Here is a 21,182-nt window from a genome sequence, read left to right as displayed (position 1 = left end):
GGAATGTCTCCAAGGATGGGGTATCAACCACCTCTCTGAGCAACATGTTCAGTGTTTCACCACCCTCATTGTAAAAAAACTTCTTCTTTATATCTGGCCTGAATCTCCCCTTCTTTAATTTAAAACAATTACCCCTTGTCCTGTAGCAACAGGCCCTGCTAAAAAGTCTGTGCCCATCCTGCTTATAGCCCTTTTTAAGGCCCTTTTTAAGTACTGAGAGGCCACAAAAAGGTCTACCCAGAGCCTTCTCCAGGCTCAACAACCCCAACTGTCTCAGCCTGTCCTCATAGGAGAGCTGTTCCAGTCCTCTGGTTATTTTTTCTGGCCTCCTCTGGACCCGCTCCAACAGCTTTATGTCTTCCTTATTTTTATCTTTAGGACCAGCTAACTAAATGGCTTTTTTGAGTCAGCTTTCCTATCATGATGGTCCATACAAGTTCTCGCTTTACTGTTAAATATTTGAAATATTATTAATGTTTAAACTCCTGATTTTGAATTAAAATACCTCCAACCATTACAAGAGACCAAGAGGAAGGCTTAAGGTTGTGCTTCATGGTTGACTATGACAATAATGGAGCTGGTCCAAATAGACATAGACAGTAGTTTATATGAAAGTTTGGATGCTGTATACAGAAGGGGACTATAAATGCTTCCTTAAATCATATTTATGCCTTTTTTTCCTGAATACATGAAAAGATACCAACAGTAGCTGCTCAAAATAGGAATACAGATTAATTTGGAGAGTACTGAGGAAAAAATTGTTTTATTTTTAACCTCTATGTTAAATTTGTCATCTGACATGTTTAGCACTCACAGAATGAATTGCTGTGTATAAAAGAGAAAAAATAATCTTCCTAAGAAACCTGAAATGCTGTCCATTTGAGTCAGGAATAAAGACCACAATTATCTAATGTCTTTGACAATGGACCAGAGCTATTATGTTTAGAACTAACTTTTTGTGGCTTCTGAGTGGCACAATGGATAGTAACAAACTTGCCTGTGATTTAGGATCATAGGTGGAGAATTTGTGCTAAACAAGTTTCCACACAGTATTACGCCATTTCAGGCAGACAAAAATTTGAAGTACTGGAAAGAATGTAAAGCCTTGATTTTATGAGATTTGCGTGTCAGAGGCTTTTCAGCTGAGAAGCTTTTTAGGTGCTTATCCAAATGAAACTCTTTATCAGTAACTGGCATTGCAACACCATTTAGTGTGTGTAGGGTACGTCTACTAACACTGAACTAACTCAGGCCATTTACTTTGCACCGTACTCATGATGCGATTCTTTGAAAGGATTTTCTTGTTTCTAGGCAGATGAACTTAAAAGGTGGCTTTGAGGATGTAGGTGCTTCAGCTTTTGGTAATGGCTGGATGTGTAATTAGCAATGGAGTATGAGAAAAATTCTGTATTTAAAATTACGTCCCCAAAGCTCATTAGAAATGCATGGTTATTCTGTACAATGCTGATGCCTGGTTATATACTTCAGTTAATTTCTTCAGAACTTAGAATTCCTTTTATTTGCTTCTCTTCCTATTTAAAGGCCTTTCTTAAAAAGAATGTGCTTGTCCATATTTATTTTTAAAGGAGATCAGCAGTATAGTGATGGAAATAATTTTGTGATATATAGTTGGGTGAAAAAGAGTAATAAGCAAATCAGAGGTGAAAAAGCAGTAATATTTTCCTTTAATTTCTAAGCTTCATTCGTACAATATTTACATTATTCCTCCCATTTTGCATTTTCTTTTTTGATAGGTAAGAAAATGTGAGTAAATACATAGTTAATTAGCAAGTGCACAGAAATAATTTACAAAGCAGCACATGACCTAGGTGACTGACAGGTTTGAAGAAAAAACCTTGGTCTTCATCTGGAAACCTCAAGGGAGAAGAAAAACTGTTACCATAGAGTGTTCAGCTAATACACATACTTTGTAAAATCAAATTATGTTCAGCTAAGCATCCAAATGTGTGGTCAGTTATATAAACCACTGATATGTATTCTGTTGCTTATCACAGCAAACTTGAAGACATGAAAAAAATGTCATGAAGAATACATTTTTTTCTCTTCTTTCATTCAAATGGTTGAAGAGGATTTCTCAGAGACAAGTTCTATCAGCATTAATTTCTCACTCGACCGAAGTATTCAGCCTTTGCTTGGACTGTTTCTTCTCACATGTAGCTAAAATAGTTTGAAAAGAAACTGTCTAGAATTTTCCTCTTCAGTTTTGTAGTTGCATTCATTCTCTACTAGTCTTAAGAAACCTGTATTTTGTAATACTTGCCTCTTCTTTGCAATCATTTGAATGCTGTTATGACAACAAACAAGAGATAGGTATGGGAAAGTGAGGTTTCTGCTACTCAGGAGATAGAATTTTCTATTTTCCAGGCACAGGTTCTTGGGAAAATACTTCCTCTCCTCCAGCTTTGAGAAATTAAACCATATTTTGAGTAGTGCAGATTGCTGTAAGGGCTTCTTCAATTTCCCTCAAAATCTCTAGTCAGCAGTTCTGTGAGTGCTATAGTAAACGAAAAAAATGCACATAGATTATACAGCCATTTGAATAATACCACTTTTTGTCAGTGAAACACACTCCTTTATCTTGCTTACTGATGATATCCTTAAGGACTGCATGTTGGATTTTGTTCTTTAAAACTGAAGTAAGCAGCATCATGACATGGCTTAAGGTTACTTCTTACTTGAGGAAAGTGCAGTACTCCTGTAACTGGAATTTTTTCCAGAGATTTGCTTTTGAAAAGAGGTGTTTACATGAAATGTGAAGCTGGAAGTTTGTGATGGAAATTTCCATCACAACAACTGCTGCAATTACTGATGTTCTTCTGTAGGAGTGCCCAAAAGAACACTGCTGGTCACAGACTTCTTGAAAGATTGTCAGGTGAGGAGGTCAGAACTGTTTATTAAGCCAAAACTAAAATTGTTATTGTGCAATCTATATCTGAATGAGGCATTTTGAACCTGGGCTGGATTTGTCTTTTAGTCAGTAAAAGCAGCAGACCTGAACGTTGAGTACGTAAGTAGTGAGGATGCGAAACGTTTCAAGATAGGTACTTTACTTCTGTTTTTATTCTTTAATGCACAGGTGCCTTGACCCAAGCCATTCGCAATTTTGCAAAAAGCCTTGAAGGTTGGCTTTCAAATGCCATGAACAATATTCCACAGAGGATGATACAAACCAAGGTAGACAAAACTGTTGCAGTATTATTCTTGCAATGGCAAACCAGGTGGGCAGTAGCATCTAAAAGCAGTAGCATTTTACCTTTAATGCTAAATTTCATGTCTAGCATCAAGCATTGAATATTGGGAGAGGAAAAAGCTTAGTTTTTCCAGAAATGATAATGAAAACATGGTTTGATCTGCTACGTGGACATATGAGGGCTCATTAATGCAGAATATTAACATGAAGGTAAAGACTCAATCTGTATAATTAATCTACAGATAAAGAGTAAAATATTTTAAAATAAATTGATTTCTTTGTAGGTTGCCGCTGTAAGTGCCTTTGCCCAGACTCTGCGAAGATACACATCTCTTAATCACCTGGCTCAAGCAGCTCGTGCTGTGCTTCAAAATACTTCTCAAATCAACCAGATGCTCAATGATCTTAACCGTGTTGATTTTGCCAATGTTCAGGTAAAGCATAGCTTTAAAGAACAGGTTTTTTTAAAAAACAAAACCAAAGCAACCTAACGAACAAGAACAGCCACAAAAACTGTTATTTCTTCTTTCCTCAATGATTTTGAACGTTACTGTTACATGTTATTATTCCATCAAAAAAGTGAAGTGAGAACATTTTGCTGATTCATATATGCAGTGATTCAGACAGTTTATACTTTAGGAATGTAAGAGCTCAGAACCATTATCCTTTTCCATTTACTGTCTTAAGTGCACATATTCTTCCAACTTCTATGCAAATGTAAAGCAATACATTCTTAGGATGGGTACCATGAATGATGTCTTACTAGTAGCATGAATTATATCTTATAATTAGATCTCAGATAGTAGCTAGCTTCTGAATGTCTCTAAAAGCTATGAAATGCATGTTGTTTTTATTAGACTATTTAATTATTTGAAACACAAAACCATCACTGTATTTTATCTAGGTGCATATGCTTAAATTTACAAGATCTCTTGAGTAATTGATTATGTTCATACAGATTAGAATTAGTTTCCAGTTAGCTGTAGCATTTAAGTTTATGTTTTCACTAAGCTTGATTTCTCCACGTGTTTCTGCTCCTCCAAGGCAAGGTATTTTTTCTTCCTTTTACCCAGCAACACGAAATGTTCCAGACTACTGGTAGTTCTATGTTTGTCTCTTTTCCTTGTGAATGGGCGTTTTAATGTACTTGTTAATAATCTTAACAACAGTCATTCAAGAGTGCTTGACTGAAGATACCATGTATTAAGTATTGTAATACGTTAATATGGATACAGAGTCTGTGAATGTTGCGGTGTTAACCTGGCATAGGATAACCAGAGTTTAAGCACATAGCTTGCAGTTAGTTAAGTCTTCATTTTTGTCTCTTACTTTCTGAATTGACTACTAGTCTTACTGAAACTTGGTAACAGTGACTAAACTGCTTATTATTCTATGCAGAGTGTGTTTCTCCATTTGCATGTAGTTTATATTCTGCTTTAAGTAATGTGTAATCTATTACTGCCTATAGTCAGCAGACAAAACAATATTTGTTTACATACGAAGCTTTCCTTTATGATATAGCAGAAATTGTCTTTAAGCTTAAATTTCTTCAGAACAAAAGGAACCTTGCACTTGATTTCTTGCTACTTCTTTTATTACTTTAGCCCCCTGTTTAACTGTTCTTTCTCCTTGTGCTGTCTGCAGTCCCAGAAAAGGTGACAAATCCTGAATATTTTTAGAATATTTTTTTAAGTAGAAAAATGATGAATGAGGAAAGTAGAAGCCTTCTTGAAAGTGAATGTGGAAAACCACAAGATACTTGTGTCATTTTCATTGTTTGTTGCGTGTTATGCTTTTCTCACCCGTTTGCTTTCAACAAAATTAAGTTAGACATAAAATTAAAAACTACTTGGTTTGTCTAGTAAGTTAAGTGGGTTATGTCCATTTCATCAATTGAATTGCTTAATATTTGAGAAAGAATTACATTCTGTGCTTTGGCTTATGTATTGTTAACTCAAGAGCTGCCATGTGCTCTAACAGGAGCAGGCTTCCTGGGTATGCCAGTGTGACGACAACATGGTTCAGAGACTAGAAACAGATTTCAAGATGACTCTTCAACAGCAGAGCACGCTGGAGCAGTGGGCTGCCTGGCTTGATAATGTAATGATGCAAGCGTTGAAACCATACGAAGGAAGACCTAGCTTTCCTAAAGCAGCACGGCAATTTCTGTTAAAATGGTCTTTCTACAGGTAGTATTTAATAGACTTCTAAAGGATTCTAACTATTCTATTATTTGCTGAATTGTTCACTGTAGTAAAGCTGACAGATGTAATATCAAGCAGTGGCTTGTTAGGTCATGAAAAATGTGGGGTTTTTGTCAGAAAATTATTGTCATTAACCTTGAACTCAGGGCAACTTGCAAATCAGCATGGACTTAAATGATCCTTGTTTATTTTTTAATGGCCCTGTGCAAATGAGTGGACGTGGAATTTTGTCCTGAGTTGCAAACATAATGTGAAATTTTTGAGTTGAATAACTGCAAAAATATTAAGCCACTATTTTTAACAGTATTTATTAAACCACTGTCTATTAGATGGGGAAGGAAAAACCTGTTTTTAATGTGTAAATGAACATTAAGACAAGCATTCCATGTTAGCTGCTTATTGACACAGTTATCAGAGTAAACCTTGTTCTTTGAAAATGACTGTACTAACTGCTTGCTGAGGATACCAATATTTGTCAATACAGTATGTAATTTTAATTTTTGAAGTTTTAAAACTGTGGCAATCAAAACTTTTATACTGTGAAGGTGGACACAACAAGAGACTAATTTAAGCATTATTTCATTTAAAATCGAATAGTTTTCTTGCCATTTTAGTTGTTTGTGTTTTCAACACAGTTTTCTTTCAAGTTAGGTTTTTAATATATGTCAAGTATTGGTAGTTATGCATATATAAAAACAAAGGAAGTTTAAACAGTCTTGTTATTTCTTATGTAGTATGGTGTCCACAATACCTTCAGAGAAAGGAGAGGAGCAAATAATGGCCTTTCCTGGACATATCTTTCCAAAAACACCATAAATCAGACATTTGTGGATAGCATTACTTTTGATAAACATGGGGTTTGAGGTGAAATGTCTACATGGATAAGTGTTTAAGTGACTATGACATATAATACATAAATATATATATATTTTTCTATTTTTGAATAGCTCAATGGTGATTCGAGATTTAACCTTGCGCAGTGCTGCTAGCTTTGGCTCTTTTCATCTGATCCGCTTGCTTTACGATGAATACATGTTTTACTTAGTAGAACATCGTGTTGCTCAGGCAACAGGAGAGACACCTATTGCAGTTATGGGAGAGGTAAGATAATGTGTAAGAGATTAGTTGATTTAGTGATGAATTTGAATATGTGTCTGAAAATTTTTTAAACATTTATTGGGAGCTGCAGGATGTTGTGCAAGATAACAGTATATCGGATTACAAATACAAAGAGCAGTTTCAAACTTGCTTCACTGGTTGCTTGTCAGAGTACTAAAACCACATTGATTTCTAAGAACCAATTATTTTGAAATGAGCTTGCTCCCTTACAAATCTGCATGCAGATTCATGTGCACAATTTGAAAAAGCAGAGTGCTGCTTACATGGTTCTGTTTACGAGTATTCGCACAAGTTTTTAATTTCCACACAAATGTTAACACAGTGAGCTGGGTACCCTCACTGACTTGGGAATAACAGCTTACATGACGAATTTTGGCTTGTACAGTACTGTTCATGTGCATGTAATAAAAACAGAAATACACAGAGGCTTGCAACACAATCGATTTTCATACATGTTTTTCAAAGATTATTGGTTTAAAAAACAGAACAAGAGTCTCAATTCATAACCAGTTTTTTATACTCATCTATGGCATCTGCAAGACAAAGTTTATCTTTTCCCTCTTTTCTCCACTAGTTCATCTAACCTTTTATTTTGAGATGGTGAGGTATGCATGAATTGTCGTCAAAGGATTGCACTTCGAAAGTGCTGGAAAACTGATACGTTTGAAAAAACACTAGATAGTTAATGGGACAGATTTGTTACATTTTTACACTTGGGAGTCACTCTATCATATTCTATGTTACTGTGAAATTGCAAGTCATTTTGCAAGTTGATTTGGCATCAGATATCTTTCTTCCCTCAAGATATATTGATAGGTTCATTAAATACTGTAAGTAGATGCTATACTTTCAAAAGAAATTGGAAATGCCCAAGATTTATATGTGAAATTATCTTATATGGCGTGACGTGTTTCAGAAAAACAAAGTTTCTGCTTAGTGACCTACCAACAGTATATTTTCTTAATCTCTGCCTCGTATCTGCAGTAATGTACAAGTATACAGTTCCTACATTCTTGTCTTGTTAACAGATATTATGTACGTTAGACATAAAGGTAGTGTAGGAACTTCTAAAATTTTATGTAAACTGAAGATGGAGATATTATCAGGAAGTAAGTAACCCAAAACTTTTGGAGGTGAGAGGGGCAGAAGTATTAAATACTCACCAAATGCATGTCTTTTTATGTTTCTGTGTATTTAATGATTGTGATTGAAATACAGTGAGGAAGTTTAAGACTATGGTCTGACAAACACCTTAAAACCAGTATAAACTGGTTTTGCAGCTGAGAAAAGCATTCTCATTTTTCTCCCTCTTCTCCCAGCTTTGGACACAGGTGTTGGCAAAATTCTTATGAAAAAGACTGGTATCATAATTTATGTTTAAAAATTCATTTATCTAAATAAGATACTGCTTTAATTTGAGATTCACTGATGCCATTTTGCTCTGCTAATTCTTATTTAAGAGAAATTTACAGGATTCAGGGAAGGACTTTTTTTGGTGTAAGTAAATGAGTTACCAGATAGCACACTCTTTCTTAGCAGTCCCTTTCATCTGCCTTAGGGGTAGTGTTGCAACACTGTGACACATATTCATTTCTGTTCCAGCACAACTGAAGTTGTCTCTGTGAAATTTTAAAAAAAGCTCTTTGCTAAAATATTTGCAGTTTAGAACATATTCCATCATAATTTATGGCTTTATACAACACAGAAATGGCTCACTTCAAGCAACAATGCCCAGATGAAGTAATCTTAAAAAAGTTTATACTTCCTCATTTTATTTTTTTTGGGGTTTACTTAGTGATAATTGTCTTAATAAGCACAAGACTAGGATGGAATGGAAAATGAATTGGTGTACTGTGGATGTGGCTGCAGCCAAGGTCATGCACTTGACTGTTATCCTCAAATCAGTGGAGCACAGATCTGCTCTGTCACAGATAGCCCAAGTTCACATTTGCTTAAGACTGTGTCCAGTTTTTTTATTGTTTATTTTGCAGTTTGGTGATTTAAATGCTGTGTCCCCTGGAAATATAGATAAAGGTAAGCATTTTCATCTCTCCAGTGCATAATTCTGTATAGACTTAATGTGTCTCTTTAAGCAAAATAAGTCCTTAGGTTTTAAAAATACGGTGAAACAGGATTTAGAGCTGCCTCGTGCATTAAAATGCATGTGTATGTTATATGAATACATATTCCAGTTTTTACACAGAGTTTAGTTGTATCTGATGGGATAGAGGAGGGTAACAGCTGTGAGAAGAAAAACAGGAGTATGCTTGAGTACGTTTATCTGTAGTAAATGTTCTGCTGAGTGAAGAAGGATGAACTGCATGCAAGTAGTTGTCAGATAACTTGTCAGTGGAGAGGACAGAAAGAAATCAGTTCCTTATAACCTCTTCATGCCATATTTTGACATACATTCTTATACTGACTAGTTGAGTGATTTGGGGTCAAGTCACCCCATAAAAATATATGTCAAATTCTGAGGTCAAGTAACCACAAATCTCTTCACCTCAGTTTCCCTATCTGTAACTAAGAGTTAAAACTTTGCTGTTCGTTGTATCTTAGAGAAGAGAAACATTTTGCAATATGAAGTTAACATTGCTTGAGATGGTTTTTGAGGTTGCAATTTTTTTTCCATGTACAGTAAGTATGTAACTCAAGTAATTAAAGCTGAGAGTCTGTTAACTTATTTAAGATAATCATTGACATTTTCCATTAAAATTTTAAATTTCCAGTTTGTGCATTATCAGATTGCTAGTTTTCCCTGTACTTTTGTATTTCAACTATTATTTGCAAAAAAAAATCACTTGTGTTAGATTTGTTTTCCCTTCATGCTAGTTTCATGGTGGTTTGTTTGTGCAGATGAGGGCAGTGAAGTCGAAAGTGAAATAGATGAAGAGCTGGATGAAAACGGAGAGCCACAAGCCAAGAGGGAGAAAACTGAGCTAAACCAGGCGTTCCAGGTGGGCTGCATGCAGCCAGTGCTTGAGAGTGGAGTGCAGCAGAACCTCCTGAACCCAATTCATAATGAGCACATTGTTGCAACTACTCAGACTATCAGACAGTGCAGTGCTACTGGAAATACATATACTGCAGTCTAATAGGAAACCTCCTCCCTTGCCCCTGACACACCCCATTACATTAGCCCTTTCAGTTTAATATGAAAAAAATAAAGATAAAAAGTTTGAAGGTTGACTGTTGTCAAATTTTAGCTGTGCTGAACGTTATTTTATTGGAGTTGTTAAACGGAATGGGTGTATGTATTTTGCCAGATCTGTTTAAAAAAATGAGAATTTTTTTTTTTGTAAACAGAATAATTTCACATTGGCCGCTCAATATGAAGAGTTTTCTTAGTATCAAATGCAAGTAAGATATTTGCAAAGCTTAATGTTAATGTTTTGTCCTCTTATAATAATTTAATTTTTTTTTCACAGTTTAAAAAAATATTTTACTGTTAATTATTAGTTATGGTGATGATTTCATATAAATAGGTTTGTATGTAGGTGCACTTCTGTGAAATATCAAAAGAAGTATTTTCTTTGATTTACACTGGAGGCATACTTGTTTGACAGCAGATGTATCAAATTTGTTATAAAAGGTGCTTTTCATTGGACAACTAGAAGACACTATTTTGATAAAATTGTGAGCATTCAAGGGGATTTTTATAATAACTCTGGAGGGTTGGGAAGAGCTAGTTTCTTTCTGTGAGAAAGAAGCGAGTTTAACTGACAGAATAGTAAAGGAATGTGGTAATGTGTACATCATAAACATACCTAATTATCTGACCATCATGTAAACAATGCAAGCTTCCTATAAAATCAGCAATTCCAGGTATTATTTGCATACCAGTTCCTCTGTTTTGAAGACTACTGATTTTATATGTTGGGCCACTGAACAGGTGCTTTAGGCTGTTGAGTGGTACTGTAGTTGTTAGAAACTGAAGCTAAAAAAGAAGTGACTTGATTATTATTATTATTAATTTTATGTGTACGTGCTACTTATGCTGAACTGGACATACAGGAAAACATTCCATTTGGATGACTTTCTTCTATTCCAGGTCTTTTCCTACTAGTGGTTCAATCTGCTGCTCTTAGAAAAGATGATTTATAGAATGCAAGGAATGTAGCAACCTTGCATCATTTTCCTTTCAAAAATATTTCCTTGTTGTTAAAGTGGATTTAAATTTTTACAGAAATTAGATAAGGCAGTGTAACTGGCACACCTCACTTGTACTTATTCCCAATTGTGTAGAATTTGAATAGGTGGCTAGATGGACCATTGCCATTTAAGAATGTACATCAGGGATCATTGTACCTCGGCTATTACATGGTGCCTTAAACAGAACTGAAGCTAAGACTTAGTACTTTTTGTTATTCTTAACTCTTAAATTAATTCAACAGGTGTGCCTGTCATTTTCAAATTCCCTAAGAAGTAAGGACAGGTTACATAGCCTTCAAAAGAATAAAAGGATTTTTTTATTATTAAATGATTTTAATATCCCTCTTAGAATGACAATAAACCTATTTTTTCTCATTTCTAGCTGGATTTCACTTTATTACAAATAAAATTTGCTTGGGAATTTGGAAAGCAAAACTAGCTTTAATACCAGCTTCAAATGTCAAAATAGATTGACCATAGTCCTAAGCATGGTTATGTATTTTCTAAACCCTTGCCTACTTTTAATTTTAAAAACTAAAAAGAAATAAATGAGCAGGTACATAACGCAGTGCATGTTTTCAATTTCTATATTTTGTGAGGTATCAGCCAGATTTGCATTTTAATTATGAAGTAATGACAGTTTATAGAGACCATATTAATTGACATTAAACAACTCAATTTTTTCTTCTTAAACATTTCATTATGCAGACACATTAATTTGCTACACTAAAGTAGTGGAATTAAATAAGATAAAAAGCCAAAAAGTGAAGGAGAGCACAAAAAGATCAACTTTATAGAAAAGACTGTGTAAGAAAATTAGGGCTTTTATTTTGGTTTATCTAATGTGTCTGAAAATGACTTTACAGTCATATATACCAAATGGGAGAAAAGCATGTAAAACGAACAGCATATTTATAGCAGACAAGTTTGTTGCTAGAGTTTACATATGCTCAAAATACAGCTGCACATTAACTAAAATGTCCTAACATTATTGGTGTACAAAATTAAAATTTTCATTCCTTTGCAGAATTAGGAGGTGAACCCATTCTGCTCATTCTCTGTAGGTTTAATTCCTACTGATGTCAGTAGATGGCTTTTGCCCCAGTTAAAAGTGAAAGTGAGGTTTATATTCATTATTTCTAAACTCATAAATGCACTGAATCTCATTATAGGTTTTGTTCTCACATATATTGCTCAATGTGTCCTGATTTTTCCTTGGAAATCAGCACATCTGTACCCTTCACCAAAAATGCTAAAACTAAGCTGTGATAAATATTTACTCCCCTTCATTGTGCATTATAAGATGTTTACAAGTAAAATAAAGTGAAATAATTCAACTTTTTTTTTCATTTTCAGCTTTTTTTAATACTGTAGTACTTGTTTAATTTTTTGTGTTGATGGAACTATAATGTTTTCTTATTATTGTCCTTTCTTGGTTTAATGTTGGATTTGTTGTTGCTGAGAACGATTGTAATAGGCAAATCTAGGTTGCCAAAAGAGGTGGGACCTGAGTATCTTTCATTATTTAGCTCCACGCTCCACTCAGTTGTTCACTGCTTACAAAGTGCAAAACAAAACTGAACAAAAATCTGAATACAAAAATGGAATGTATTTCATAGCTTCTAATAAAATAAGTTATCAAAACAAGTTGGAACTATCCCAGATTCAGAAAACTGAATGGAGTTTGTGTTCCTTAAATTCTAAAGATTTTACCAGATTTTTTTAGAACAACTATGTTACTGTAAGCTGTGTTGTATACTTACAGTTTTGGGGGGTCTTCTGTTTTGGTTTTACATTTACTGACGTTTTAATCAAACACTTAGATAAAATATTTTGCACACTCTTGCTACTTAATAGTTGGGTTCTAGTAATCATTGAACTACAGAGATACAAATACCTCAGGCCATATTCTATAATGTGTAGCATGTGGTTGCATTGCTGCACCAGCTCTGAAGTTATTGTTAGTGCTCTGGAGAGGTGTAGTGTGTAACCACAGGGTAGACATTAGGAGAGTTGATATGGTTAATGTGTTTTATCTAATCTTGACACAGAATCTGAAACAGTGGTTTTAGAGGCATTTTCCCCATTAGCACAAATAACACTGAACAGTGTGGGGAAATGGGTGTTGTTGAACTACCTTTTCAGAGCACAGGGCCCAATTTTCAAAAGTTATATGTTTATTAAAATTTGCTGATAGATTTTCATCTTTCTCATGGTAAATCAGTTTTAAAGCTTTCATTATTTCTGTGTTTTGGTTTGTACTGTAGCATGCTCTAAGCACCTTCTCTAAAAAAAAAGTTCCATACAAATTTGGAAAATAGATTTTAAATTATTTATCTATAAATACGTGATTCACAGCATTACTGCTTTTAGTTTAAAAAATAAGAAAATAGATAATATTCTGACATGCAGGAATGTATAGGTCTATATACAAATTTAATTTAAAACGAGGTATTTTTAAGCATCTAAACCACTTCTTTTGCTCACCTCTGTTTTCGTTCTGATATCTTTGTCGTTCACACCATCTGCACTGTCTAGAAAAAAATTTTAATAGAGATGCACTACACTCCAATTTAATTCAGAATTTTTCGCCAAAATAGAAACAACCATTAATAGCCATAAAAGAGATGATGAAAAATAGATAAGCAAACAACAATAATTGTAGAGTTTAAGACATTAATTTGAGAGAGCAGTATGAATTTCTGAAAATTGGGCCCTTGTCTCTCTAACAGGACATCCTCTTTGTATATGGTTTAAAAAAAATCAATAATGGAATTCTAGTATCTCTGATAATTCATTTGGTGATTATAGACAAACAAATAATAAAAACTGGAATAGAAGCATAAACATGCAGTGCTTAGTTCTAGTATTAGAAAATTAATTTGATATAATGCCTTGCATTAACCCTTTGAGCATTGTAAGTAACATAATGGGAACAAAGCTTTTTAGATAATTTATTTAGTCCATTGAGGATATACTTTGAAATAGCTGATAGTGTTGTAGATTTTTTTAAAATTATTTCTAAAGTAAATACTTGCATACTATACGGGAATGGTTTTGTCATAGGAGGCTCAATAGATGTAGGCAAAATATTCACTGCCATTGATGTAGTACTGTCCAATAGAAAATGGTACTTCAGCTTCCTTATTTTGTTAATTTCATAAATACATGAAGAAAAACAAGCATATGTTTCTACAGACATGAAGCTGTCTACTTTAATATGCCTTTAGAAGATAAAGGTTTAGAAAATATATTCAGACTATTTTGAAAATCTGAGGTAGGTTAGTATAGGAATACTGTGGTACTGTAAAAGAGAATCTTAAGACTTGGAAGAAGGCTTAGTGAAAAAAAAATAAATTTTGCAGAATATTTGGTACGTTTGCATTGAAATTTTTGGCAATGTTTTTGATAACAACAAAAATTGCATTATTATATTGATATTCCTTTTAAAACTCCATCACTGCAATAATAACTAGCTAAAAGATGAAGGTTTTATTCATCTACAGGGGCACAGTTTGGATGGCCCTTGTTGAATGTCAGAATTTTAAAAACAACTTAAAAATTGCACAAGCCTTTTGACATTTTAAAAAGCCCCTTTGTTCTTACAAACACTGCTTAAAAGAACAAGGGGACAAGTGTAGTAGCAAGTAGATATTCTTTGAACTTAAAGATAGAAATGCCACCTTACTAAATGAGAGTACAATACATTTTCTACTGATTTCTTGCAATATCAATCAGTCAGCAAACACTAAGTGCAGCTGCACTTACTTAAGTCTAGCTGAGGACAAAAAAAAAGGGTCTCTTTAAGTTATTTAATGGAATTATGTCAGTAGTATAGTGCAAGTAAGTTGTAAACATTTTTAGTCAGTTAATGCAAATTCATGCATAATTAATTAACATAAATGCAATACTCAAAGGGTTTTAATTTAACAACTTTTTTTATTCATAATTTATTGTAAATGCTTCTGAGTTTGCATGCCTTGATCATTGCTGCTAGTGATTTTATGTGCCAGTAGACCTGAGTTTAATTTACCAGTTTACCTAAGAAATAGTAAAAGCCACTTACAAAGTGACTGCCTGGTGTTTCTTTGAAGTAAAATATGCCTTAGTTTGAAAACGATCATTTTAACTCTTGTTTATTCTGATTATTTTTTTTCCCTTTTCCTGTTGAAAAACTAAACTAGCATTTTGGGATTGGAAGCCCTGAGTAGTTAAATATTTGGTAAGAATTGTTCTTGTAAATTGCTCATTAAGGCTGAAATTCGCTGTAGGGAGGAAGGCCCAGAACAAGCCTGTGAGCGTCAAATGAGCCTCACTTAAATCTAAATCAGGAAAATGTTCTTTGGTTGTTCTTAAGCACTTTCTTGGTTATTGTGCGAAACATCTTACAGCAGTTTTCAGTTCTGGATGGATTTTACTCTGAAATAATGAACATCTTTGTAAAAGGAATTTAGACATCAGAGGAACAACCTTGTGTGGATTGATATTTACCAGGAACTCAGATCAATTCTTTTTGACTCACTGATACCAGCAAGAGCTTTTTACACAAAGAATACTTAAATGGTTCCCCAAGTTTTCTTCAGTACAATATTTGAAGTTATTGCCTTGTATTTAAACATTAAATATCCATCTTTAACCCAATTAAACAATTTAAAATATGCTAGGAAAATATCACTTTGTACCAAAGCAAGTTGCCCATCTCCACTCATCTTCACTAAAAATTTGGATTTACAGTTAATAACCAATGAGGCTGTTAAAGAAACTTTGAGTGCCTTTCAAAAACTTGGAAAGTTGTGCCTAAGGTGGTAAACTTTAATTAGGTTAATTCTAGAGCTATCAATCAGTGATTTTGCCATCACTCAGGGCTTTCTTACCTTCTAGGAAACTTCCTTTGTTGCATTTGTTTTATACTGTATTTTTTTTAGGTGCCATCATTTAAATTTCACTTAGTAAGTGGCAGATTACATTATTCAGTCCCACAGCACAGAAACATCGTAACACTAGGACATATTCAAACTTTTATTTTGCAGTTGACTGAATATATTATGTAAATGAGGTAAGCAACTTTTTGTAGATTGTATGTGTGAGATAATGTAATGTTCTTTTCCAGTTTTTGGACTACAGTTGAATATACTTTTTAATTATTTAAAGAAGACATCTTTACAGAATAACGTGATGGTTTTTTTGTATAATGTATTTGATTTTGTAAATACGTATTTCCTGATGTGATTTTTGTGAGAAATGCTAAATCTTTTAGTATATCATGTCCTCTCAAAACTGCAGGAGCGAAATAATAGTTTGTGGGCAATTTGTATTGTGTACTGTACAATAACTGGGGAACTTTTATAATTATAAAAATATATATTAACTTTTAGTGTGTTGTTTAAAAAAATGACTGGAACATACTAAAGACAGTAGGATTTTTCTGAATATTTCAGACTTGAACTCAGGCTAGCTTTCTTGTGTTTTTCAAAACGAAATTGTGTCTTGTCTTTTAAAATCAATAAATTTGTTTTCTTGTTACAAACATATCTGAATTGCTTAATTTTTTATAGCTAGATATTTTGGAATGTGGTACTATTGATTTTGCAAGAAAAAATATTTCAACTTAGGCCTTTTAAATAATTTTGTATTTAGCATCAACAGAACTAAGTAAGAAGAGTGTTTCAGACTGTAAAATACACTAATATTTTGAAGAGTCAGTTAAGTAGCTGTGACATTCCCAGTAAATACAGATCGTAAGATACTTACTAATTTCATCACTAACAATAATCTCCCGTTACACATTTAGCTAGTTAACAGCCATGAGTGAGGGGCATGCAGACTTTGGCCTCCAGGAGTTAGTGGTGTCAGTTCATTACCAGCAGAACGTACTTCTGCAAGTTTTGCTGTAAATATTCTGCAGTATGATAACGCATTGGATGTTTTCGCATTTTTAGAGGCCTAATCTGATCAGGTCATTGTCACTGTTTACTGCAGGGCAACAATAAACCATGGCAGATGCTCTTTGTTAATCCCCCGCCCACTCAACTAAGGAAAGGGAATAGGAGGAAAAGGGAGGGAGACTTGCAAGTTAGAAAAGTTAAAAATGCTTTACGAATGCTACTAATAAATAGAGAAAATAATACAAAATACACAAAACCGATCTTGTATTTCCTGGGTAGGGCAGTGTTGCTGGGGCAGAGCTGGCATTGCTGCGGTAACTGCAGGGCAGGCACCCAGAAACCCTGGTCTGGACTCCACACTAAACCGAAACTGGATTCAGGGATGCAGGCTCTGGAACCAGGCCTAGGATTGCAGGGACAACAGGCGGTGTCCTCTTCAGATGCTGGCCGTGGCCGAAGAGAGCGAGACCCTCGTGATCTCCCACTTTCTTAGGGTGCATGACGTGAATGGGGTGGAATACTCACTTGGTCAGTTTTAGTCATCTGTTCTGTTTGCCCCTCCTTGCAAATATGCCCCTCTCACTCATGCAAAATTTATCAGTAACACTGGGTGCCATAGCAATAAGTCCAAGCCTGGGTCTCTTCTGCATACCACTGCTACCGTTATCCACTCTGGAGCTAACAGTGTCTGAAAAACATGCAGCCAAAATCAGAAAAGTACAGTTCCTTAGAAGAACTTAGCTGAAAGGAAAAACCAGGACATTCCACCCTTTATTCTATACCTTTTATGGCATGCTTAGGCCTTAGCAATACATTCTAGTTCATTACTACTATATATATATATATATATATATATATATATATATATACACACACACACACACATATATGTACATATATACATATACACATATATACACAGATGTATTTCATCATTCCTTTAGTCCATGGATCATCCTTTTGAAAAGCTCATTAAGTACCTATAGTTAATGACTTTAGGTTTCATTAATCACAACAGTCTCCCAGGGCAGGAAAAATGGTACATCTAGTGCATCTCATGCCCACGGTTTGTGGGTTAAAGACATCAACTTTTGAGAAGTTGTCAGGCACCACTTATTGAAGACAGCTCTGGTTTCATAACCACTGCGTTGATCTGAAAGACACTTACTGAACACTGTTAGTATGGCATAGAGCATCGTGTAGCAATTAATATCATGGAGTTGAATATTGAATATTCTCACTTAAATCAAATCCCTTGAGGTATAAATTGAACTTTTCCAGCCTTCTGCATTACCCACCAGGTGCTTCCAGGTCCTGGGGCAACAACAATCCCATGAATGGGCTTGCCTTTGCCTGAGGCAGGAGTAACCCAGACTGCCTTTCCTAACATATTTTTCATGTGAACTACAGGGACTTTACCTCTTTCTACAACATGCAGAATTTCTGTTTGGGCAGGCCCAGTTCAATTGGTTGATCCTCTAGTGTTGACCAACCAAGTGGCTTTTGCTAAATGTGAATCCCAGTTTTTAAAGGTTCCACCACCCATTGCCTTTAGTGTAGTTTTTAACAAACCATGGTACCTTTCAATTTTCCCAGAGGCTGGTGCATGATATGGAATGTGATATACCCACTCAATACCATGTTCTTTGGCCCAGTTGTCTACAAGACTGTTTTTTAAATGAGTGCCATTGTCTGATTCAATTCTTTCTGGCGTGCCGTGTCACCAAAGGACTTGCTTTTCAAGGCCCGAGATAGTATTCCAGGCTATAGCATGGATTATGGCATATGTTTCCAGCCATCCGCTGGTTGCTTCCACCACTGTAAGTACATAGCGCTTACCTTGGCGGGCTTGTGGAAGTGTAATATAATCATATAGTCATATATCGTAGGGGTCTCTAGTACATGTTGCGGGCACTGTTTCATAGAAAGAAAGGCAGAATGTTATTTTAACTGGGAAGGACCCACCAAGTAGTATGTGCTAGAATATAAAAATGAGTATTGGATACCAAGATTGAAACATGTATTTCACACAGAGCTGTGGTAAAGATAGAAAAGCCACATCCTAAATTTTATTTTCTCAGGAAGTCCAACCATTGTCTATCCTTTAATTTCAAATGAAGACCAAAAGCTTAGTAGAGTACAATAGTGTCTCCCACAATGCATCCTGTCAAACCAGACTATAAATTTTCTGCACCAGTGCCAGCGACATGTATGTTTACAGAATACTCCTAATTGATTTGCTCATCGAGACTACATTTCCTAGCTGATGCCCTGCTGACACTAATGGTTTCTCGTTGCATTCACCAGCAACGAGAGGCGTGGAGCTGAAGTACCGTGGTGTGGCAGTACACTCTCCCCCAGCCCCCCTCCTCTGCTGAGAACTGATGTGGCAGCTGCATGTGTGCACACCCCGCCATCTTCCCCAACACCTCCCCCCTCTCCTGCAATGGAACAAGTTAGCGGCTCTTACTGTAAGACCCAGGCCAGAGTCGTTAGGAGAGAGGAGGGGGCGCACCCAGCACAGTAGTGGGGTGCAGAGGTGCCCATAGCCACAGTAGTGGGGTGCAGAGAAGTCGCAAAGCTTCTAGACTGCCCACAGCCAGATCTGATGAGCCTATAAACGGGGTCCGCCGAGGCTGCCTTTTGTGTGGTCCTTTCGGAGCATGGGCCAAATGGTGCCGCCGAGAGCCCTCTCGGGACTGGGACGCCGTCTAAGGTAACCTCCCGAAAGAAAAATGGGACTGCCTCATCTCCACGTGTGGGTGAGTGATAACTTAGATATTTCCTCGCCAGATAAGTGAGTGTATTAAATAACTCCTCGCCACTTGGGCAGGTGTTTTCCTCACTAGACATGTGAGTGTATTCCCTACTTAAATATAAGCATGTGTATTTTCTTTAATAATTCCTTGCCAGATTCAGGCAAGTGTATATCCTTAATATAATTTCTCACTGAACACGTGGGTGTATTTTTCCTGGAGTCAGGGACGGCTCTGGCATTGTTTTTGGTGAGCCACATGTATGCACACTGTGGATCTCCATTATTCTTATTTGCTATACCCCAATAATTTCCTCAAAGTTGATATCTGAATCTGTATTTTATGTTACTGGATTAACTGATTGTATAAACCCCATTTCAAATTGGTTGTTTTCCCGGACTTTCCCAGACAGAATAAAAGCCTGTTTTGGACCTGGCTGTCTGCCTAAAACTAACTTCAGGGTCCCTCTGTGACACATGGCATGCAGCCCAGGCTCCGGATGGATCAGCCAGTGAACAGCATGATATTGAAGTTGTTTCAGGTTGAGAGCATGACATAGCAAGTAGGAAAGCTGTCACTTCTATGTTGTTCAGTGTTGGAATGATGCTCCCACATAACTTGCGGATCTCATCTCTACGTGAAAGACGCGTCCCCAAACACTGCTTGTTTTAAGAGCTCAGAGAGCGCTATCTGGTGCTTTCTTTCACATTTGGTAGGTGCAGCTGTGTCCTCGCTATGGAGTCAAGGCAGACTTCTCTGAAAGGCCTTTCAGAGCATCTATTATGGTCACAGATGTGGCTCACAGTAGCTCTTGCAATGATACTTATCCTGAGAGCTTGCAAAGGTGAATTTTTTCCACAGGAAGTAAATGCTGAATAGTTCTGAAGTTACTTTGGCTGTATGTGTTAAAAACAAAACCACTTTATCCATAAATATGGCTAATCATCACCACATAAGATGTAATTCCCTTCAGATGGACTTCTGGTAGTGGATCCATTATGTGTGTCTTTGGAACACATGATCCTTCTACCTGTACACTGTACGTCCATCCACTTACCTTGGCAAATCCAAATGAAATTCATGCTTCTGCTGCACAAACTGCATCACAGGTAGACAAGAAAATGTCTTGTTGTAGGATGTTTCTGCTGGCTAAATTGCCAAAAGATCTAACAATATCTATGCTGAATAATGTTACACATTTAAGTTTTTTTATGCTTTTCCTATTAAAGTGAATTAATTGGTTTTAAATTCCTGAAAGTTTGGTGGACTTTTTTTTAAAAAATAAAAAAAAGTGGTCAGGTAGCTAATGCATTATAGACAAAGATTATTGCGATGTCTGGAAAAGAAATAACTTTTCTTTTTTAACACCACCAGTTCCTATACCTTTGAACTCACTTAGCAGGATCATAACTGTAGTTGCCATTTTGCCAGTCCGGGCTCTCCGCCAGGCGCCGAGGCCCGTGGGCAGGGCCTGTGGGCCGCCCGAACCAGCGGGAGAGCGGGTGTCAGGGTGTCATCGTCTCCCCACAACGCGTCCCCGCGTCCTTCCCCGCGGGACAGCGCCGGGGCCGCCGGAGAGCGCCCGCTCCGCACCGGCAGCACCGGGAGCCGCCGCCGCGGCCGGGAGGTGTCGCTGCCCGGCGGCAGCCGCCCCGCTCCCCGCGCTGGGCCGCCGTGCGGCGGCTGGGGAGCTCTTCGAGGCGGGGTTTGGGTGCGGATGCCGCGGGAGGCGTGTGAGCCGTGGAGGTGTTCTGCCGGTGAAGGCACATGAGCGGCTGTCCCTGCGCCGCAGCCGTTTTCCCGGGGCTGGCGGGAGGGGCGGCAGCCGCTGTCGGCGGAGGCGGGTGGCGGGATC

General features: G+C 36.5%; 1 protein-coding gene across 2 annotated transcripts in view; it reads left to right on the top strand.

Moving 5' to 3' along the window:
* The window catches only part of RFX3 (regulatory factor X3), a gene marked incomplete at both ends in the record, with an annotated part of 55,099 nt that extends 45,470 nt beyond the window's left edge, over positions 1-9,629 (top strand). The window contains 6 exons of one of the 2 annotated variants that reach the window (XM_080362668.1): positions 3,098-3,195; positions 3,496-3,645; positions 5,192-5,400; positions 6,363-6,516; positions 8,526-8,568; positions 9,391-9,629. In XM_080362668.1, the coding sequence (XP_080218794.1) occupies positions 3,098-3,195; positions 3,496-3,645; positions 5,192-5,400; positions 6,363-6,516; positions 8,526-8,568; positions 9,391-9,629 (893 nt within the window). Of the gene's footprint in view, positions 1-3,097; positions 3,196-3,495; positions 3,646-5,191; positions 5,401-6,362; positions 6,517-8,525; positions 8,569-9,366 lie in introns of both variants that reach the window. The other variant, XM_080362669.1, reaches the window with a different exon arrangement.
* Positions 9,630-21,182: the final 11,553 nt, after the last annotated feature.

The sequence above is a fragment of the Nesoenas mayeri genome (genome assembly GCF_963082525.1).
Source record: "Nesoenas mayeri genome assembly, chromosome: Z".
Taxonomy (NCBI): domain Eukaryota; kingdom Metazoa; phylum Chordata; class Aves; order Columbiformes; family Columbidae; genus Nesoenas; species Nesoenas mayeri.
This window is presented reverse-complemented; position numbering and strand designations above follow the sequence as displayed.